A 16,753-nucleotide genomic window follows, 5' to 3' on the forward strand; every position below is an offset into this window, starting at 1 on the left:
CTTGGAGTTCCTCCCCCTGGAGAGATTGACTTTGGTATCGATTAAAACCCGATACTAAACCAATTTTAATTCCTCTTTATAGAACAACTCCAGTTAAACTCAAAGAGTTGAACTTGTAGTTAAAAGATCTCATTGATAAAGGTTTTATTCCCGAGCATATACCCTTAGGGAGCTCCTATGTTGTTTGTGAATAAGAATAATGGAATCGTTAGAATGTGTATCGACTATAAACAGCTTAACAATGTCACAGTCATGAATAAGTATCCACTTCCTAGGATACCTGACATGTTCGATCAGCCACAAGGGTCTAGTTTCTTCTCAAAGATTGATATTCATGCAAGGTATCATCAGCTTAGTGTTATGGATGGAGATATCCCTAAGACAACCTTTTGTACCCATTATGGTCATTATGAGTTCCTAGTTATGTCATTTGGTCTCACAAATGCACATGGTGCATTTATGGATCTCATGAACAGAGTCTTCCGTAAATACCTTGATTGTTTCTTCATAGTATTCATTGATAACATTCTCATCTACTCTAAGACCAAGGAAGAGCATAACAACATCTGAGACTATTATTGCAGGTACATAGATAACATCAGTTTTATGCCAAATTAAGGAAATGTGAATTCTTGATTCGATCAATGACCTTCTGGGGTCATGTTTTGTCCAACAAATGTGTGGAGGTAGATCCTAGGAAGACTGAGGCTGTTAAGAACTGGCCAAAATCACTTACTCCCACAGATATCCGTAGCTTCTTCGAATTGGCTGGTTATTACCGCGGGTTTTTAGAGAGCTTTTATTCCATTACGGCTCCACTCACAACTTTGACGAAGAAAAAAGTCAAGTTTATATGGGCAATGGATTGTGAGAAGAGTTTCCTGGAGCTCAAGGAAAGACTCACTTCAGTATGGTGCTAACTTTGCCTAAGTGTGGTGAGAGCTACATTGTTTATTGTAATGCATCTTGGTTAGTTTGGGTTGTGTTCTTATGCAGGGTGGTAAGGTGATAGCTTATGCGTCAAGACAACACAAGGATCATTAAAAGAATTATCCCACTCATGACATGGACTTAACAATTTTGGTGTTTGCACTTAAATTGTGGAGGAACTACTTGTATGAAGTGCATGTGGATGTGTTCACAGACCACAAAAGTCTCCAGTACATGTTCACACAAAGGGAGTTGAATCAACGACAGCAAAGATGGTTTGAGCTTTTGAAGTACTATGACATGAATATCCCTTGCCATCAAGGTAAGACTAATGTTGTAGATGATGGTTTGAGAAGGATGAGCATGGGAAGTATAGCCCACGTTGAGAATTGGAAGAATGAGTTGGTAAATGATGTACACCGACTAGACATATTGGGTGTGCGGTTTGTTGACTCTACTAGTTGGGGTGCTTTAGTTCATCCTAGTTCTGAATCATCCTTAATAGTTGAAGTCAAGAAGTGTCAGCGTCTTGACACTGTTTTGATGGAGTTAAAGGACTCTGTGCTGATAAAGATAATGAGTCTTTTGCCTTGGGAAGTGATGAAATGCTTAGGTACCAAAACAGGTTGTATGTACTATATATGGATTATTTGCAGACTGGGATTGTGGCAAAGGCCTATGGTTCAAGATATTTCATATACCCAGGTTCCACCAAGATGTATCATGATCTAAAACAGATCTATTGGTGGGACGACATTAAGAAAGACATTAAAGATTATGTTGCCAACTGTCCTAATTGTCAATAGGTTAAGGAAGAACATCTCAAGCTTGGCAATTTTACTAAGATTATTGAGGTTCTAACTTTAAAATGGGAGGCCATTAATATGGATTTCGTGGTTGGTCTTCCCAATACTAGGAGATAGCATGAATCCATATAGGTTATTGTGGACTGCATGACTAAGTATGCCCACTTTATCCCTGTCAAGTCTACTTAGAGAGTAAAGGATTTTGCGATACTTTTATATTGATGAGAATGTGAGATGGAATGCGATTCTTTTATCCATCATTTTTGATAGAGGAGCTAAGTTTACTTCATATTTCTGGAGATCCTTCAAGAATAGTTTAGGCACGCAGGTGAAGATTAGTGCTACCTTTTATCCTCAGAGTGACGGGCAGGTAGAGCGCACCATTCATACATTGGAGTACATTTGGAGGGCGTGTGTGGTTGACTTCAGAGGTAGTTGGGACGACCATCTGCCTTTGATAGATCTCTCCCATAATAACAGTTATCACTCCAACATTGTGATGGCACCGCTTGATGCACTGTATGGTAGGAGGTATAAGTTTCTAGTTGGGTGATTCGAGGTTGGAGAGTCATCCATTCTGGGTCAAGAGATCATTCATGAGGCCTTAGAAAAGGTCAGGGTGATTAGGGACAGGTTGGCTACTGCTTACAGTCGGCAAAGGTTTTATACAGACAACAGAAAAAGACCATTAGAGTTTGATGATGGGGACCAGTTCTATTTGAATATATCACCTAAGAAGGGGGTGAAAAGGTTTGGCAGGAAGGGGAAGTTGAGTACAAAGTATGTTGGGCCATATGAGATCCTTCAGCGTGTGGGTGAGGTGGCCTATGAGTTGACATTTCGTTCGGAGCTAGCTTCTGTTCATCCAGTATTTCATGTATCAATGTTAAAGGAGTGCCTAGGTGATCCAGCATCAATTCTACTTTTTAAAGTTTTGGGGATTGATGAAAATCTGTCATACGAGGAGGTACCTGTTAAGATCTTACACAGACTGGTCAAGCGGCTGAGGAATAATGAGATTGCCACAGAGAAGGAATTGTGGAGGAATCATCTGGTTGAGGTGCTACATGGGAGGCCGAGGACAATATGAGATCCCGCTACACCCCTCTTTTCAGCTCTTTATGTTAGACTTCCTACTCTTAAGTGTAAGTTTTCTTATATCTCCATTCTTTGTTACTATTGCTTGATTGTTTACAGTAACTATGTTATGATCTGACTGGATTACGCGAAATATTTAGTAGTTTAATTCAAGGAAGAATATTCCTATGGGGTGGATAATGTAGCAACCTAAAAATGGATATGCTAAGTAATGCTTAATGTGTCTAGAATGCCTATGATTAGACCAAGTTCACAAGGATTCATGAGCGTAAAACAAGACCCTCGAACCCTTACTATAGCCAAACCAACTAGCTTGGGGGATTATATGAGCAAGAAAAGGTTTCCAGCCATGTAGGGCTCTCGAATACGATTATTTACTCGAATGAGTCTTTATCAAACTTAAAAAGGGAAAATCTTAGGTTTGGAGGGTCTAGGGGTAAAATAGTCTTTATACAGGCTAAGGATAGTATCCTAATTACCCTAAATACATAATTAATTATTTAAGTAATAAGGTGGAGGGGAATTTTGGGGAGAGAAGGCCGAAAATTCGCTCTTAGAATGAAGCCTTGCTCCACCCGTGTTCGAACCTAGGTGAAAGTGATGATTTAAATTGTTTTTTTATTTAAGTTGGTAAAATAATGTAATTAATTAATTTTTTTTTGATTTAAAATAAAAGGAAAAACGGATTTTTAATATTTAACTAAACCTTATTTGACTAAGTCCTAAACTAGACTCCTAAGCCTAAGTTAACTCTCTCATCTCACGTCTATCTCTCAACACACATTCAATATCTCTTCTCTTTAACGTTTTCTTTGCCAAAATAACTTCAAGAATAGAAAGATAAACCAAGTTCGTCACACTTGAAGATCTCACCGCTTATGCTCAAACTTACTTCTCAAATAAGAAGTAAAGTTGTCGTGTCAAGTAAATAACCCAACTAATGAGGTTGGATCGTTCCCACGAGGAAAATAGTCTACACTTAATTTCAATCTATTATTTCTTTTGTTTAGTCAATTACTTCCTTGGAAAGTAAAAACAATAAAAGAGAGGTTTCTATTTCTAAATGAATAAAAATAACTACCAAATTGAAAGAGACACTTAACAACTTTAAATGTTGGATTTTAATCAATTAATCAAAGTAACTAGGGTTTATATGTTCTACACAGGTTCATAACTTGATAATTCTAACTATAAGAATTCTTTTCTAGTATCTTGCATGCAAAGTGATAAGATATGTATTTCTAAATCCTTGGTCCGGCATCTAGAAAATTTCACTCCTCACCTTGGTCCGGCTACGTGTGTTGCTATCCTAACCATTATCTTTACCTCATATTAAGCATCATATTCGATATTTGACTAAGTTATTACCTTGTACCAATCAATACTAGCCCATTAGATAGTATACACTAAATCTATGTTTATAATTCTTTTACTATTATCTACCTCCTTGGTCCGACAAATAGCATTAAGGCGAGTTCTAACGTTGGCCATCCGTTAAAAAGACTTCTAAGAGAAAGAATTTTGAATACAGGAAAGACAATATTCTAGAATTGTTATTTTACTTAGGTTTTATCTCATTATTCGCCTATGGTTCCCATAACTAGTTACTCATAGACATAATCACAATATTCAAATATATTAAATAAGAATTCATGTACATACTTCAATGAGAAAGAGTAAAATCCGAAAGTTTGCTTTATTAATCACCAATAATCACTTGCAAGAATCTCAAAGTAATCAATAATCTCAAAAAAAAGTCTAATGATAATCTAGAATCTAACACTAATACACCTAGTCTAATAATGATCCTGAGTCTAACAATGATCAATAGTCTAACCTCAAAAACGAGGTTTTTTGAACTATTTATAGAAAATAAAAATCTAATTAAACAAGGACTTTATTTGCTGGATATCTGTCAAAATGCGGCTGGGTCGACGGAACTCGCGACGGATCGTCGTGGTCGGGACGGACTGTCATAGACTCTGTCCTCCCATACTTATGCAATTTCTTCTGCTACTCTCTTCATTACGCTCGACGGCAGGTATGACGGACCGTCATAGGCACAACGGTCCATCAAGGGTCTTTGTTGCAAAACACTTGAACTCTTGGAATATGGGTATTGGGAATACTTCTATAAACTTCATGACGAACCTGTAGGACGGACCGTCATAGACACGACGGACCGTCATAAACACGACGGACCATCATAAGATTCCACCTACGGACTGTCACAAGCATGACGGACCGTCATAAGCTCCGTAGGTGGTCTCTTCTGCACTTCTTCGCTCAAAATCTCCGCATTCATCTTTGGACAAATTTCTTGCAAAATAAAGAGAAACTTATATAAAAATTAGCACAAAAATGCTTTTGGACACACTAAACTTAAACAAAAAGTATTAATAATACTGTGAAACCACGGTATATCATCACAACGAAAGATAAAAAACAAATAACGAAATCAATTGTGTAGGCAAGTAGAAGGTTGTCCGTTGACTTTAGTGTTGAAATTTCGGTGTTGGACGTGTGTCTGGATGAGTTCTTTGGGCAGAAAGCCGAGGTTTGAATGTAAAAAAAAGTATGAGCTCTCTTCTCTGTTTGTCCATTACCTAACAAACCTCTTAAGGTTAAGTATATTTAGTCCAAGAACTAGGGTTGTTCCCTGTTGCATGTCCCTGTCACTAGCTCCCATTGAATCATAGGTTTGTTATGTTTGCTGGTACAAAACTAGGGATAAAACATGTTCTCGTGATTCTTATGTGTTTTTATGTATGTTTGGGTGTATTGCCGTGACTATTGGTCACACTTTAGGAATTGAAATAGCATGTTAGTTCTTTGTATTTCATGTACACATGTTTATGTAAATCATGTTGTTCATATGAGATGAAATGTGGCTGATTTTAGTTATAATATCTTGGCTACACAAATCCATGAAAACGCACCTAAAACATTCTAAATGCACTATCAAAATTACCCTAAGAACTAACGTGTAATGTAATAGAAAAGAAGCTGAAAATGTAACTCAATTCTTCAGCACCTTGTTGATTAATTTCAGCCAAGTTAAGTTGCTTAAACTTTCAATGAAAGCTGAAGAAAAACAAGTGAGGTAACTGAGGGTTGAATCCGTGACGTCACCACGTTAAAAGTTTTTAAAATAAAGAACTTAAAACCGTGCTCCTGGCTGGAAAATAATGTATCAAAATAAGAAATGAGAGGAGTGAAATTCGAACCCATAACCTATCTGTAAAGCTTAATGAAAAATGAAAATAAAATAAGTGTGAGGCGTGGGAATTGAACCCACGACCTCTAGTTGGAAAAGCAAAATTAAAAGAAAAATAAATTGAGGCTATGGGGGTTCGATCCTACAACCTCACGGTCAACTCAGAAAAGTAACGATCAAACGAAAATAAAATAATTAGGCTGTGGGGGATCGATCCCACAATCTCTTGGTCTCCAAACGGATAAAAGAAAAGGAGAAAATAAAGAAGAAAAAGAGATGACAACGTTGGGGCTAAATCTCGGGTCCAATGTTGTGTGACCGGAAACATATGAAAAGAAAAATGTACATGTTTTTCAAGGGATTCGAAATTAGGTTCCCTAGACCAAATATCCGTATTGATACATAAGTCATACGTCAATAAATGTTCAACATAATGCTTCCTACAAAGATCGGAATCGAGATCTTTACATACATACTTAGATGCATAAGTCTTGTACCACATTATCTTAGGAAGATATGAATTACTTAAACAAACAAATGAATGAAGCCTCGTGGATTGTATGTATAGACCCATATGTCTAGAATACGTTATAAGTAAGTTCACCTAAGAAGTATGTCATGAAATGATGATATAAACTATTAAATGATGAAACCCTTGAAGGGTTAAGTAAGAGTGTGAAACACACTAAATGTCTAATTGCTTTGGAATATGATGAAATGAAAATTCACGTAAAAAGGGGTGAGTAATTATGAAGAGCAAATGCGCTAATGCTACTGATTGTGGTGACAACATGATATTAGGCTAATGTAAAATATGAAAGCAATCTCAAATGATCCTAAGTAAATTTTACCACAATGTACTCACCTATGAGAGTATAAAGATAATGAAGAGACCAGTCTGTATGAACACTGTAATGAAAGTATTGAGATTAACACACTTAATACTATTGATGATATGAGAAATCATCTATTGAGCTAAGATTTAGTCATACTAGAACCCAACTTCCGTGACGTATGAGTTGAATGTAATGGAACTTTATATTAAGAACTCATAGACTAGATATGAGTGGTGATGTCTTATTTTGGGAAAGGTTGAGATCACGTAATTGTCATGAGATAAGACTGTTTAGCATGCCGAGTATTGGTCTCCTTATATCTCATATTCTTCGAACCTATACTTCAAATATTGGGATCTGGTGGGGTTCAATTCCCATGTACACTAGCATGTTTTGGATCACTTTGGCTAGTGGTTCCACCTCTATTTGGTTTGAGTAAGACATTGAATTTTTTGATGATTACATGATCAATGTCGTTTAAAGTTAAAGTTCCCAATGAATGAATAAGGCAAGCCTAAAATGATGCACATAATGAAATGAATGATACCAAATGTGTTAGGATAGGATAATTAAGAGGTGAACTAGACCTAATAATGACACAAGGTCATTCTTAATCATTGCACAACGAACCCGATGAAAGTCTTAAACAACATCCTAGGCATAGATGGTGTTTAAATTAGTCTATGAACAAAATTAAGTGAAGTACATATGAATAAATGAAGCAGACTCTGTGTTTTTGCTAATGTAGGCTCCCTGGTTGCGGTCCCATATGTTGAGCCCTCATTTATGGGATGTTTGAATGATAAGTCCATGATTCCAAGGTCTCATGGCATATGAATGGATAATATGAAAGATGTTATGTGTTATAAGCAATATGTTATGTTCTACATGCAATATATATGTGCTATTGGTGCAATATGATACGTATGACGATGCATGTTACTCTCATAGCATTAGTATGCTAATAAAGATTTGGAAGCTTACTAACATTCCTAATCCAAATTCGGTAAGTCCACTGACTTGTCTTTCCAAAATCATGTTGTTAGGAAAGAGATGTTCTTACTCATGCATGTCCTTAGTGTGTTCTTGCATATACCAATACTTACTGCAGGCACGGGTAGGTTTACTTGCACATATCCGGACATGGAGCTTTAATTCGTAATTGGTAGGGTCTCATGCTTTTGAGGATGTATATAGTCATTATCTAGATTATATGTAGGCTATAGCTGGTGGAGCATGATCCACTGATGTTTCTTTGCACTTTTGTTAAGACTTTGTATAGGTGTCGTTTTGGCAAAAATATATGTTTAATAAAATTATTAACTTATTCTTTTATTGGATTACCTCTTTATTAGATCGTTTATTTGTGAACACCTATGTTGTTAAGTAGTGTGTATAAATATATGTTAAGACACAAAAATTTTCAAATCTTTCACTAAAATTAACCTAGATGAAGTAAGAAAGATATATGTAGGCTTGTCTGCGACCTCTAAGAGGTCAACGATGCCGTTATCATCTAGGGTCTAGATTTCGGTAGACTTTTGTTATTCTTATAATGGGAATCCAAGTACTTGATTGGTAGACTTTTGTAGTTCTTGCTAGTGATATCTTGAATCCTTTGCTTAGATTGAGAGTGTTCTTTTCTATAAGGTGATACGCTAAATTTCATCTTGTTAACCTCATGTCGTGAAAATTTTTAGTATTTCTCAAAACTTTCTTCATCAACTCCAGAGATGTCATGCCTCCACTAGAAAATATGATAATGTCATCAGAAAAATGCTAGATGATTAATGATTGGGCCCCTTTTTTAATGCTAAATCCAATGAATTAAGGGTTATGATTAACTTTGTTAAGTTTAAAAGAGAGAAATTCAACACTAATAATTAATAAGGAAGGAGAGAGAGAGTCTCCTTGTCTGAGACCCCTCTTGGATTAACAAAAATAATATCAACTTCCATTAACTAATAGGGAATACAAGATACCAGAGATACGTATAAATATTAAGTCAATCCATAATTCACAGAACCCCATAGTACACATAAGAATTCACATATAAGGCCAAGAAACTCTATCATAATCTTTATCTATCTCTAATTTAGGAACAACATTACCTTCCACATAAGTAGAACCTATTTCTTGAATAATTTCTTGAGAAAGAAGAATGATCTCTATAATATATATATATTGTTGATGAAACCACTTTTTGTTATTACAAATCAAAACTGGAAGGACCTTACTAAGTCTGGAGTTCAGAACTTAAGATAAAATTTTAGAGATTACATTACAAAGGAGTCCTCATATTACAAAATTGTTGAGGGGGTGATTACTTTTGGGAATCATAGCGATGTTACTATGAGTGAACCACTTAGAAGACAAACTCATTAAAAGATATAAAGAAAATCTATAGTAACCTTAGAGTCTACCACTCCCCACCAAGTATGAAAAAACTTATTTGTGAATCCTTCTAGCCCAGGGACATTGTGAAGATCCATGGTCATCAAGTTTCTTTTGATATCTTTCTCCATCGAAGCAGTTGTAAATGCATGTTTGATATCATCTATTATAATAATGTTGATACCCTCAAAAGCCTGGAAGTATTTATAGTTAGGTACTTGAAAAGATATTCCTTTGAAGTACTTAACAACTGCTTCAGACACATTTGCATTACCTTGCACTCATTGTTGATACTCGTCCAATAACTTATTGATCCTAGTCCTTCTTCATCAATATTGGATAACCATATGGAAGTATGTTGAGTTTGTATCCCCATTTACTAGGCATCTGACTTTGACTTTTTGTCTTAGAATGTTCTCTTGGATTTTTAAGTAAGATACCTACACATTTTTTTATTGAGTGTAGTTCTTATAGTTGGAGACATATTCAGCTACATTGTATGTTCCAAGATTATGATCTCCTTTTCCATTCTTTTGGAAACATCATAAAAATCTCCATATGTAGCATAGGACCTTGTGTAAAATATCCATTGGGGGGTTTGTAACAAGTAAACAAAAACAATGAAAAATGACAAAGTGTATAAATAAATGGGGGGGGGGAATTATCGGGATATGAATAGAATATGGGATAGACTAAATCATTGTCTACATGTTCTTAATACAGAAATCATTGAATAACTATGACTAGGCTAGACTTTAAGGGTGATAAGCTCTCTCTCGAGAAACTTACCCTGTTTCAAATGTGTTTCTCCCGAACAACTATATTCCACATTAAGATTAGCCTCTGCCTTAGGCCACTCACTCTCCTGAGTTATGTCTGTGGGAATGAGACTACGGTTAACTCTCTTGAGCTGAACCTCATGTCAACCCACTCCCTTTGACCATCAATTTAGTAGTATATGTTTTATGAACTTCTCTCTTGATCAATCCGAAAACACATATATGAAATTTTATTTCGAACTATAAATTCATTAAATTCATCCATAACTACTAAACTAAATCACAATTAAAATACAATTAATCTATCGGCAAGAAAGACCCAACAACTAATCTAACTCATTTTTGCAAATCACACCCCACAAATTGTGTTTTTAAGCCACACATTAGAAGACATAATGCTATACCTAAATGATCTTACATTTTTAAATTTGTATGAAGATTTAAGTCTTAATATAATCTAAGAATAAAAAGTCCAAGAAACCCAATTTCAAATTGAAGGAGTTGAAAATATCTTCTTCTTCAAGTCTTCAAAAACCTCTCAAACTAAGATGAAGAATATGATAAATGATTATTCTAGACTAAAATTATAGTATTGTTCTACTTTTTAAACACTAACTCTAACTAGTATTTATAGTTTTCTCATATATTTGCTGCTGCAGATTATTTGAAATCATTAGTTTGAATTAACGATCAACTCAACGATTCATCCTTTGGTGTAGTTCATCACAATTTTACATCTACATTAGAATTGTCATGCTTAGGTTCATTAGGCGACATAGGATTGCCTCTCGAAACTGCTCGGTGATGCGCGGAATGCTCCTTCATCTTGCCTTCAATTTGTCATCAATTCTTGACCCTATTCATTATAACTAAGAGCTATCTTGGATGAGGTCACCGATCGATTTTGAAAATTTTCATCTTCCTTACTACTTTTCCCTTCAGCACCTGTTTACAATAATCATCCGCTCCTCGGCGATGAGGTAATCTAACGCCGACTGAATTGGTGATATCCTGAATGAAATCCGTATTCACTGTCATTTTTCTCATTTTATGCTCTAACGTTCTTTAACTTTCGGAAATTGAGTGACCTCTTTAGCTTATCGCCTAATGGTTTTTGTGATATTCAACTTTTTATTTACCCTGCTCTTTTGGGATAACATTGTTGGAACAACTAGGTAAACTGAAGATCACATTGGCGGATCACCAAGATTGTTAGGCGATCATCAGGTTGACATTTCTTCATTCTTTATATACTTTTTGTTACTTTTATTCAACTTAGTGTCTATGATTTCCTTCAAACTTCAAATAACGGAAACTTATGGGTTTTCATAATATTTTGAGGTAAAATCAGAATTTGAGGACAATATTTCTATCAAAATATAAACTTAAATGACTCCAACTTGTGGACTCGTCATGTCCCCGCAATGGATTTTTTTTACCATGAAGTTATAAGTACTTTGAGTTATACATATGCACTCAGTCTCATGCACTATCAATCAATGATTTTCAAGTCCTTGAAAGTGTATCTACACAAGATTTCTTTATAGCTATATGATTTATTAACATAAGCGTTAACGATCATGCAACGTAAATCTTATCATTCCTAATATCAATTTCACAAAGAAGGGATAAAACCTCGAGTTTCTGCAATCTATTTACCAAATGTTTGAAAAATTGACGAAATTCAAAGAGCATTTATTCTCCTCTTGGAATATTACTCTAAAGACTTTAGGCGTTTATGAACGTAAAATAAATCATTAACACCTTTTAATACCTCAAATATATGTAAAACATTGTGGTTTAGGCTTAAAATAGGAATTTGAACAACGTATCGTAGGTATCAAACACATACGGGAAAGACCAAAATTACCCTAACTTAAAACTGATGAAGTTCCCTTAAAGAAAGTCTTGATTGAATGTTTAGGGCTCTACAGTTCGTGAAAAGCTATAGTAGTCATGTAGTAATCCGTGAAACTTTGATTGTCCTATAGGGTATTTTTAAAATGCGCATTAAATGTTTGTCCAAACATAAAATGGAGCAAACTTTCAAGAGATGAAAAGAGGACTTGTAGAACATAAATCTTATAGGTCATGGGTCATCAAATTCATTTTGTATTCAGAGATAAGGTCATTTTAATTTAATCCAAGTAAAATCTCATATTGAAACTCAATGGATTAGAAAACTATAAACTCAACTTTCTATTAGGAGATTCTTTTGACCTTATTAACTACAAAATTCATTCCTACATTTTAAAGAATTGATATAACCTCAAAAGTTGACGGGAAACTATAAAGAACCCTCAAAGGGTCATATAAGTCACCATGGGTCTTCTAGGATCCCATACAAGAGACTCAAATCCTGGCAACCAAAAACGTTGGGATACCTCTCCTAAAAAGCTTGTGTACCCCTAAACGGACCGATAAGTGTTCCCTGAAGGTTCCATGGTCCATTTTTTGGTCGAGGACATTCTTATTAGCCCTTTTTAGACTTTCTAGATGTACAAGGTCTTACAACCTTGAAGAAATACCAACATAACTTTATTGAAGCCCTAATCAGTGATGTAAAAAGGAGGCTTGAACTTGAAGAACCTCGTTTTTTTTTTGTTGGTCTAGAGAGAGGATTTTTGATAAAACCGAGGAAAGAATGTACAAAATTAAGGGAATGAAATTATGGTGGGTAGTTTTAGGACTTGATAAACTGTTATAAATCAAAGGATTAGAGTTTAAATGATATTGCTTTTCTATTTTAGTTCATCTTATAGCAAAATTTTCACAAGATCTGAGGGAGATTACACTTAGTGAAATAATACTCCTATGAGATAAGAGGATAACAATCTATCCTACTCAAGATGAAAAAACTGCAAGAAGTGGCTTTTACATTTATCTATATTAACAAAGTGAGCAATATAACAAAATCTATATTATCTATTGCCAGTATACAAATTGCTCTCAAGAAATATCTTAAATCAGATCATTACTCTTCTTCTTGGTTGTAAAGTTTGTCATCACCCATCTGTCCAAGTTTCGGTAGTTCTAAAAAAACATCATAGGACATGTTGTTACAATTGTCGTAAGTAAGAGTTCCCAGATGGTCTGCAACTCTGTTTGCCTCTCTGTAGAAGTGGCTTAAAATGAAGCTAGTAGTCTCTATAAGTTTTCAATTCTCTTACATCATCATAAATTCTCCATGGTATAGAGTTGATGTCATTCACATAGTTCACCAAGACCTATGAGTCACTTTCTGCTAAAATATAATCATATTCATTCATCACACACCATTCAACTCCATTAAACAATGCTTTAGCCTCTTCCTGATTGTTGGTACCGTGTCTATGATTTAGTGAATAAGAAAAAATAAGATTCCCACGGTGGTCTAGAACAATTCTTTTGTCAGAGATGTTGTTTATACTCTTTACAATTTCCGTTAGAATTAATCTTCACAAAACTATTACTTGAACAATTCTTTTGTCAGAGATGCTGCTTATCATCAATTAACATGCTGATTCCTAGTCGAGTCTACCTTCATCTTATCAAAGTTTCATTTAAAAATTAGGTCTAAATAGGATATAGTTAATAGTTTTCCTTGTGTTGTAAATGTCCTTAGCGTATTTATCCCCACATCTTACTTCCCAAGCGTATTTATCCCCACATCTTACTTCCCACAATTCCCACAAGGTGATAGCTGAGAGATATTTAACTAGCATGCTTATGACTAGATTCTTTGTTTTTCAAGTCCACCAGAACTTGATTAACATTCTAATGGGAATGTTATAGAAAGGAATCCCAAATGGTCCAGAAAGATTGACTAAATTTTATTTTTGCAAAGTCAACAGATTAGGTTAAACGGTTAATATCTTTCTCCTGAGTTGATTTGCAGCAGCAACATCTTAAAACCATAACAATTCTCATCTTTGTGAGTTTCCAATCTATCAGGATTAAAATTCTCACAACTCTCCATAGGATGAAACTCATCTTGAGGGGCACTTTCTTACACCAGGTATTGAAATCAAACTAACTCTTATTGTTTTTTTTCCTTTAAATTTCCCAAGATGAGGTCAGTGTGAAGGAACCACTTTGCTTTGAGTTTAAATAGGTCTATTCTTTATATTCAAGTTCAAATCTTCATTCATACTGTAACTATGCTCCATCACATGATAAGGTATGAAAATGTCCCAATCTACCCAATGACATTGTCCATTAATGTAATTATCAAATTTTTTTGCTATCTTTGTTTTCTATCATTAAGGAAAAATTTTCAGAGAGCTATAAATCCTGTCCAACTATCTTACTACACTAAGATATATCCTTTGCCTATTTTCCATAGTATATATTTATCCATAGTACTTTTGATTTGCACATAGAATTACAAGAGTGATATTTTTCCGAGCACCACCTATTAATCACAGGAGGAATCCTTTGTCAATACTTAGCCTTTACAAACTCGTTCTATAAAGAGTTTGTAACCCTTAAGGTTCACCACTATTAATATTAAGAGATTTACAAATGTCTTGATGTCTTCTGAAAGATATACTTCCTTAATTGCATAGGTAACACATCGAGTTCCAAGAGGCCCAATGAAAATTTTTTTCTCACTTGAACCACCCAAAAGAAATCTTTTAAACATTTTTCCATTTGGTTTAGCACACCGATAGGACAATGTATTTTTTCTAGGGTGTATACTGGGAGCGATAAGAGTGCATGATTAATCTAAACACTTCTATTTCTTATTGAAAGAAATTTAGTTTACCAACCACCTATCTTGTGAAGTATTTTTCTCATTATTCCAAAGAATAATGCATTGTTCTTCCTTCCTTCATATAGTGGGAAGCAAAGTACTTGATTGGTAGACTTTTGTAAGTTTTACCTGTGATATCTTGAATCTTTTGCCTAGATTGAGAGTTTTCTTTCCTATAAGTGATACACCAGATTTCATCTTGTTATCCTATTTTCCTATTAATTTGTGGTAGTTTCCCAAAATTTTCATCATCAACTCAAGATATCTCTTACCTCGACTAGAAATTAAGATAATGTCATCAGCAAATGCTAGATGATTACTAATTGGGCCCCTTTATTCATGCTAAACCAAATGAATTCAGGGTTATGATTAAGTTTGTTAAGTTTGAAAGAGAGAAATTCTACACTAATCACAAACAAGGAAGGAGAAAGAGGGTCTACTTGTTTGAGACCCCTCTTGAATTGAAAAAAATCATATCTACTTCCATTAACTAATAGGGAATAATAGTTACTAGAGATATACCTACAAATTAAGTCAATCCATATATCATATAAATCCATCCTTCTCATAAGAATGCCAATGTACGGCCATGAATTATCCAGGACATAAGTTCTGCTAATGTGGAAGCCAATGTTGTTCTTAAATTAGACAAATATGTAATATATATATATATATATATATATATATACATATATATATATATTGTTGATGAAACCACTTTTTTTTATTACTAATCAAAAGTGGAAGGACCTTTTCAAGTTTGGAGTTCAAAACTTTAGAGAAAATTTTACAGATTACATTCCAATGGCTAATAGGACTCATATAAGAAAATTGTTGAGTCAGTGATTCATTTTTTGAATTATGGCTACGTTAGTATGAGTGAATCACTTAGAAGACAAGAAAAAAAAGAAACAATGAAAATCTTTAGTTACCTTAGATGCCACCACTCCCCAACAAGTCTGAAAAATCTTATTTGTGAATCAATCAGGCCCAGGGACACTGTCAACATGCATGGTAATCAAGTTGGTTTTGATCTCTTTCTCCATCGAAAATGTTGTCAATTCATGGTATATATCACTTGTGATATAATGTTGATACCCTCCAAGGCTTGGAAGTATTTATAGTTAGGTACCTCACTAGTTATTCCTTTGAAGTGCTTAGCTCCTTCTTCAGACACATTAGCATAACGTTGCACCCATTAATTATACTCTTCCAATCTCTTATTGATCCTATTCCTTATTCATATTATCTTGGATAAACTTATGGGACTATGTTGAGTTTATATCCCCGTTTACTAGCCATTTTACTTTGGCTTTTTGTCTCAGAATGTTCTTTTGGATTTTTAAGTAAGACACAAACTCAACTTTTGTCTTTTTGAGTGTAGTTCTTCTAGTATGAGACCTATCAGGCTGCATGGTAAGTTCCAAGTTTATGATCTCCTTTTCCTGTCTCTTGGAAACTTCATAAAAATCTCCATATGTAGCTTAGGACCAGATGTGAGATGAATAGCTGTTTTTTTTTTATGAAGTACCCATATTGGATTTACATGACATTCAATGTTCCACGTTCCTTGAACTATTTTGAGTGATTTTGTGTTATGTACAAGTATTAAGGAATCTGACGTATCTCTTAAACTCCTCTTCCTCCTTATAGAGTTACATCACCTAAGGTACATGATCAGAATAGGTTCTAGATAGGTGAGACACTATTGTTTTGTAGAAGTGACTAAACCATTTTGTCCAACCTTCTCCAGATAGTGCTCGGAGGATCCCTGTTATTATATCACGTAAATATGTTCCCATCAAAACAAGCCTCTTTAACACTAACATCTTCCATAAAATTTAAGAATTCAAAACCTTTCTCCAATCTATATGGGGTTCCTCCTTGCTTTTCCATGACCTTAGAAATTACATTGAAATCTCCCACAACTCTCCAGGGGCCTTGGTTATTGTTTGAGA

General features: G+C 34.8%; 2 protein-coding genes across 2 annotated transcripts; both read left to right on the forward strand.

Annotated features, from left to right (window-relative positions):
• Positions 1–644: 644 nt before the first annotated feature.
• Positions 645–1,044, forward strand: LOC138348904 (uncharacterized mitochondrial protein AtMg00860-like). The gene is made up of 2 exons (XM_069298501.1): positions 645–908; positions 997–1,044. Exons 1-2 carry the CDS (start codon positions 645–647, stop codon positions 1,042–1,044), a joined length of 312 nt encoding a protein of 103 aa, XP_069154602.1.
• Positions 1,045–1,065: 21 nt separating this feature from the next.
• On the forward strand, positions 1,066–2,826 carry LOC138348905 (uncharacterized). The gene is made up of 3 exons (XM_069298502.1): positions 1,066–1,635; positions 1,737–1,826; positions 2,296–2,826. Exons 1-3 carry the CDS (start codon positions 1,066–1,068, stop codon positions 2,824–2,826), a joined length of 1,191 nt encoding a protein of 396 aa, XP_069154603.1.
• The last annotated feature ends 13,927 nt before the right edge of the window (positions 2,827–16,753 follow it).

The sequence above is a fragment of the Solanum lycopersicum genome, chromosome 5, assembly GCF_036512215.1.
Source record: "Solanum lycopersicum chromosome 5, SLM_r2.1".
Lineage (NCBI taxonomy): Eukaryota > Viridiplantae > Streptophyta > Magnoliopsida > Solanales > Solanaceae > Solanum > Solanum lycopersicum.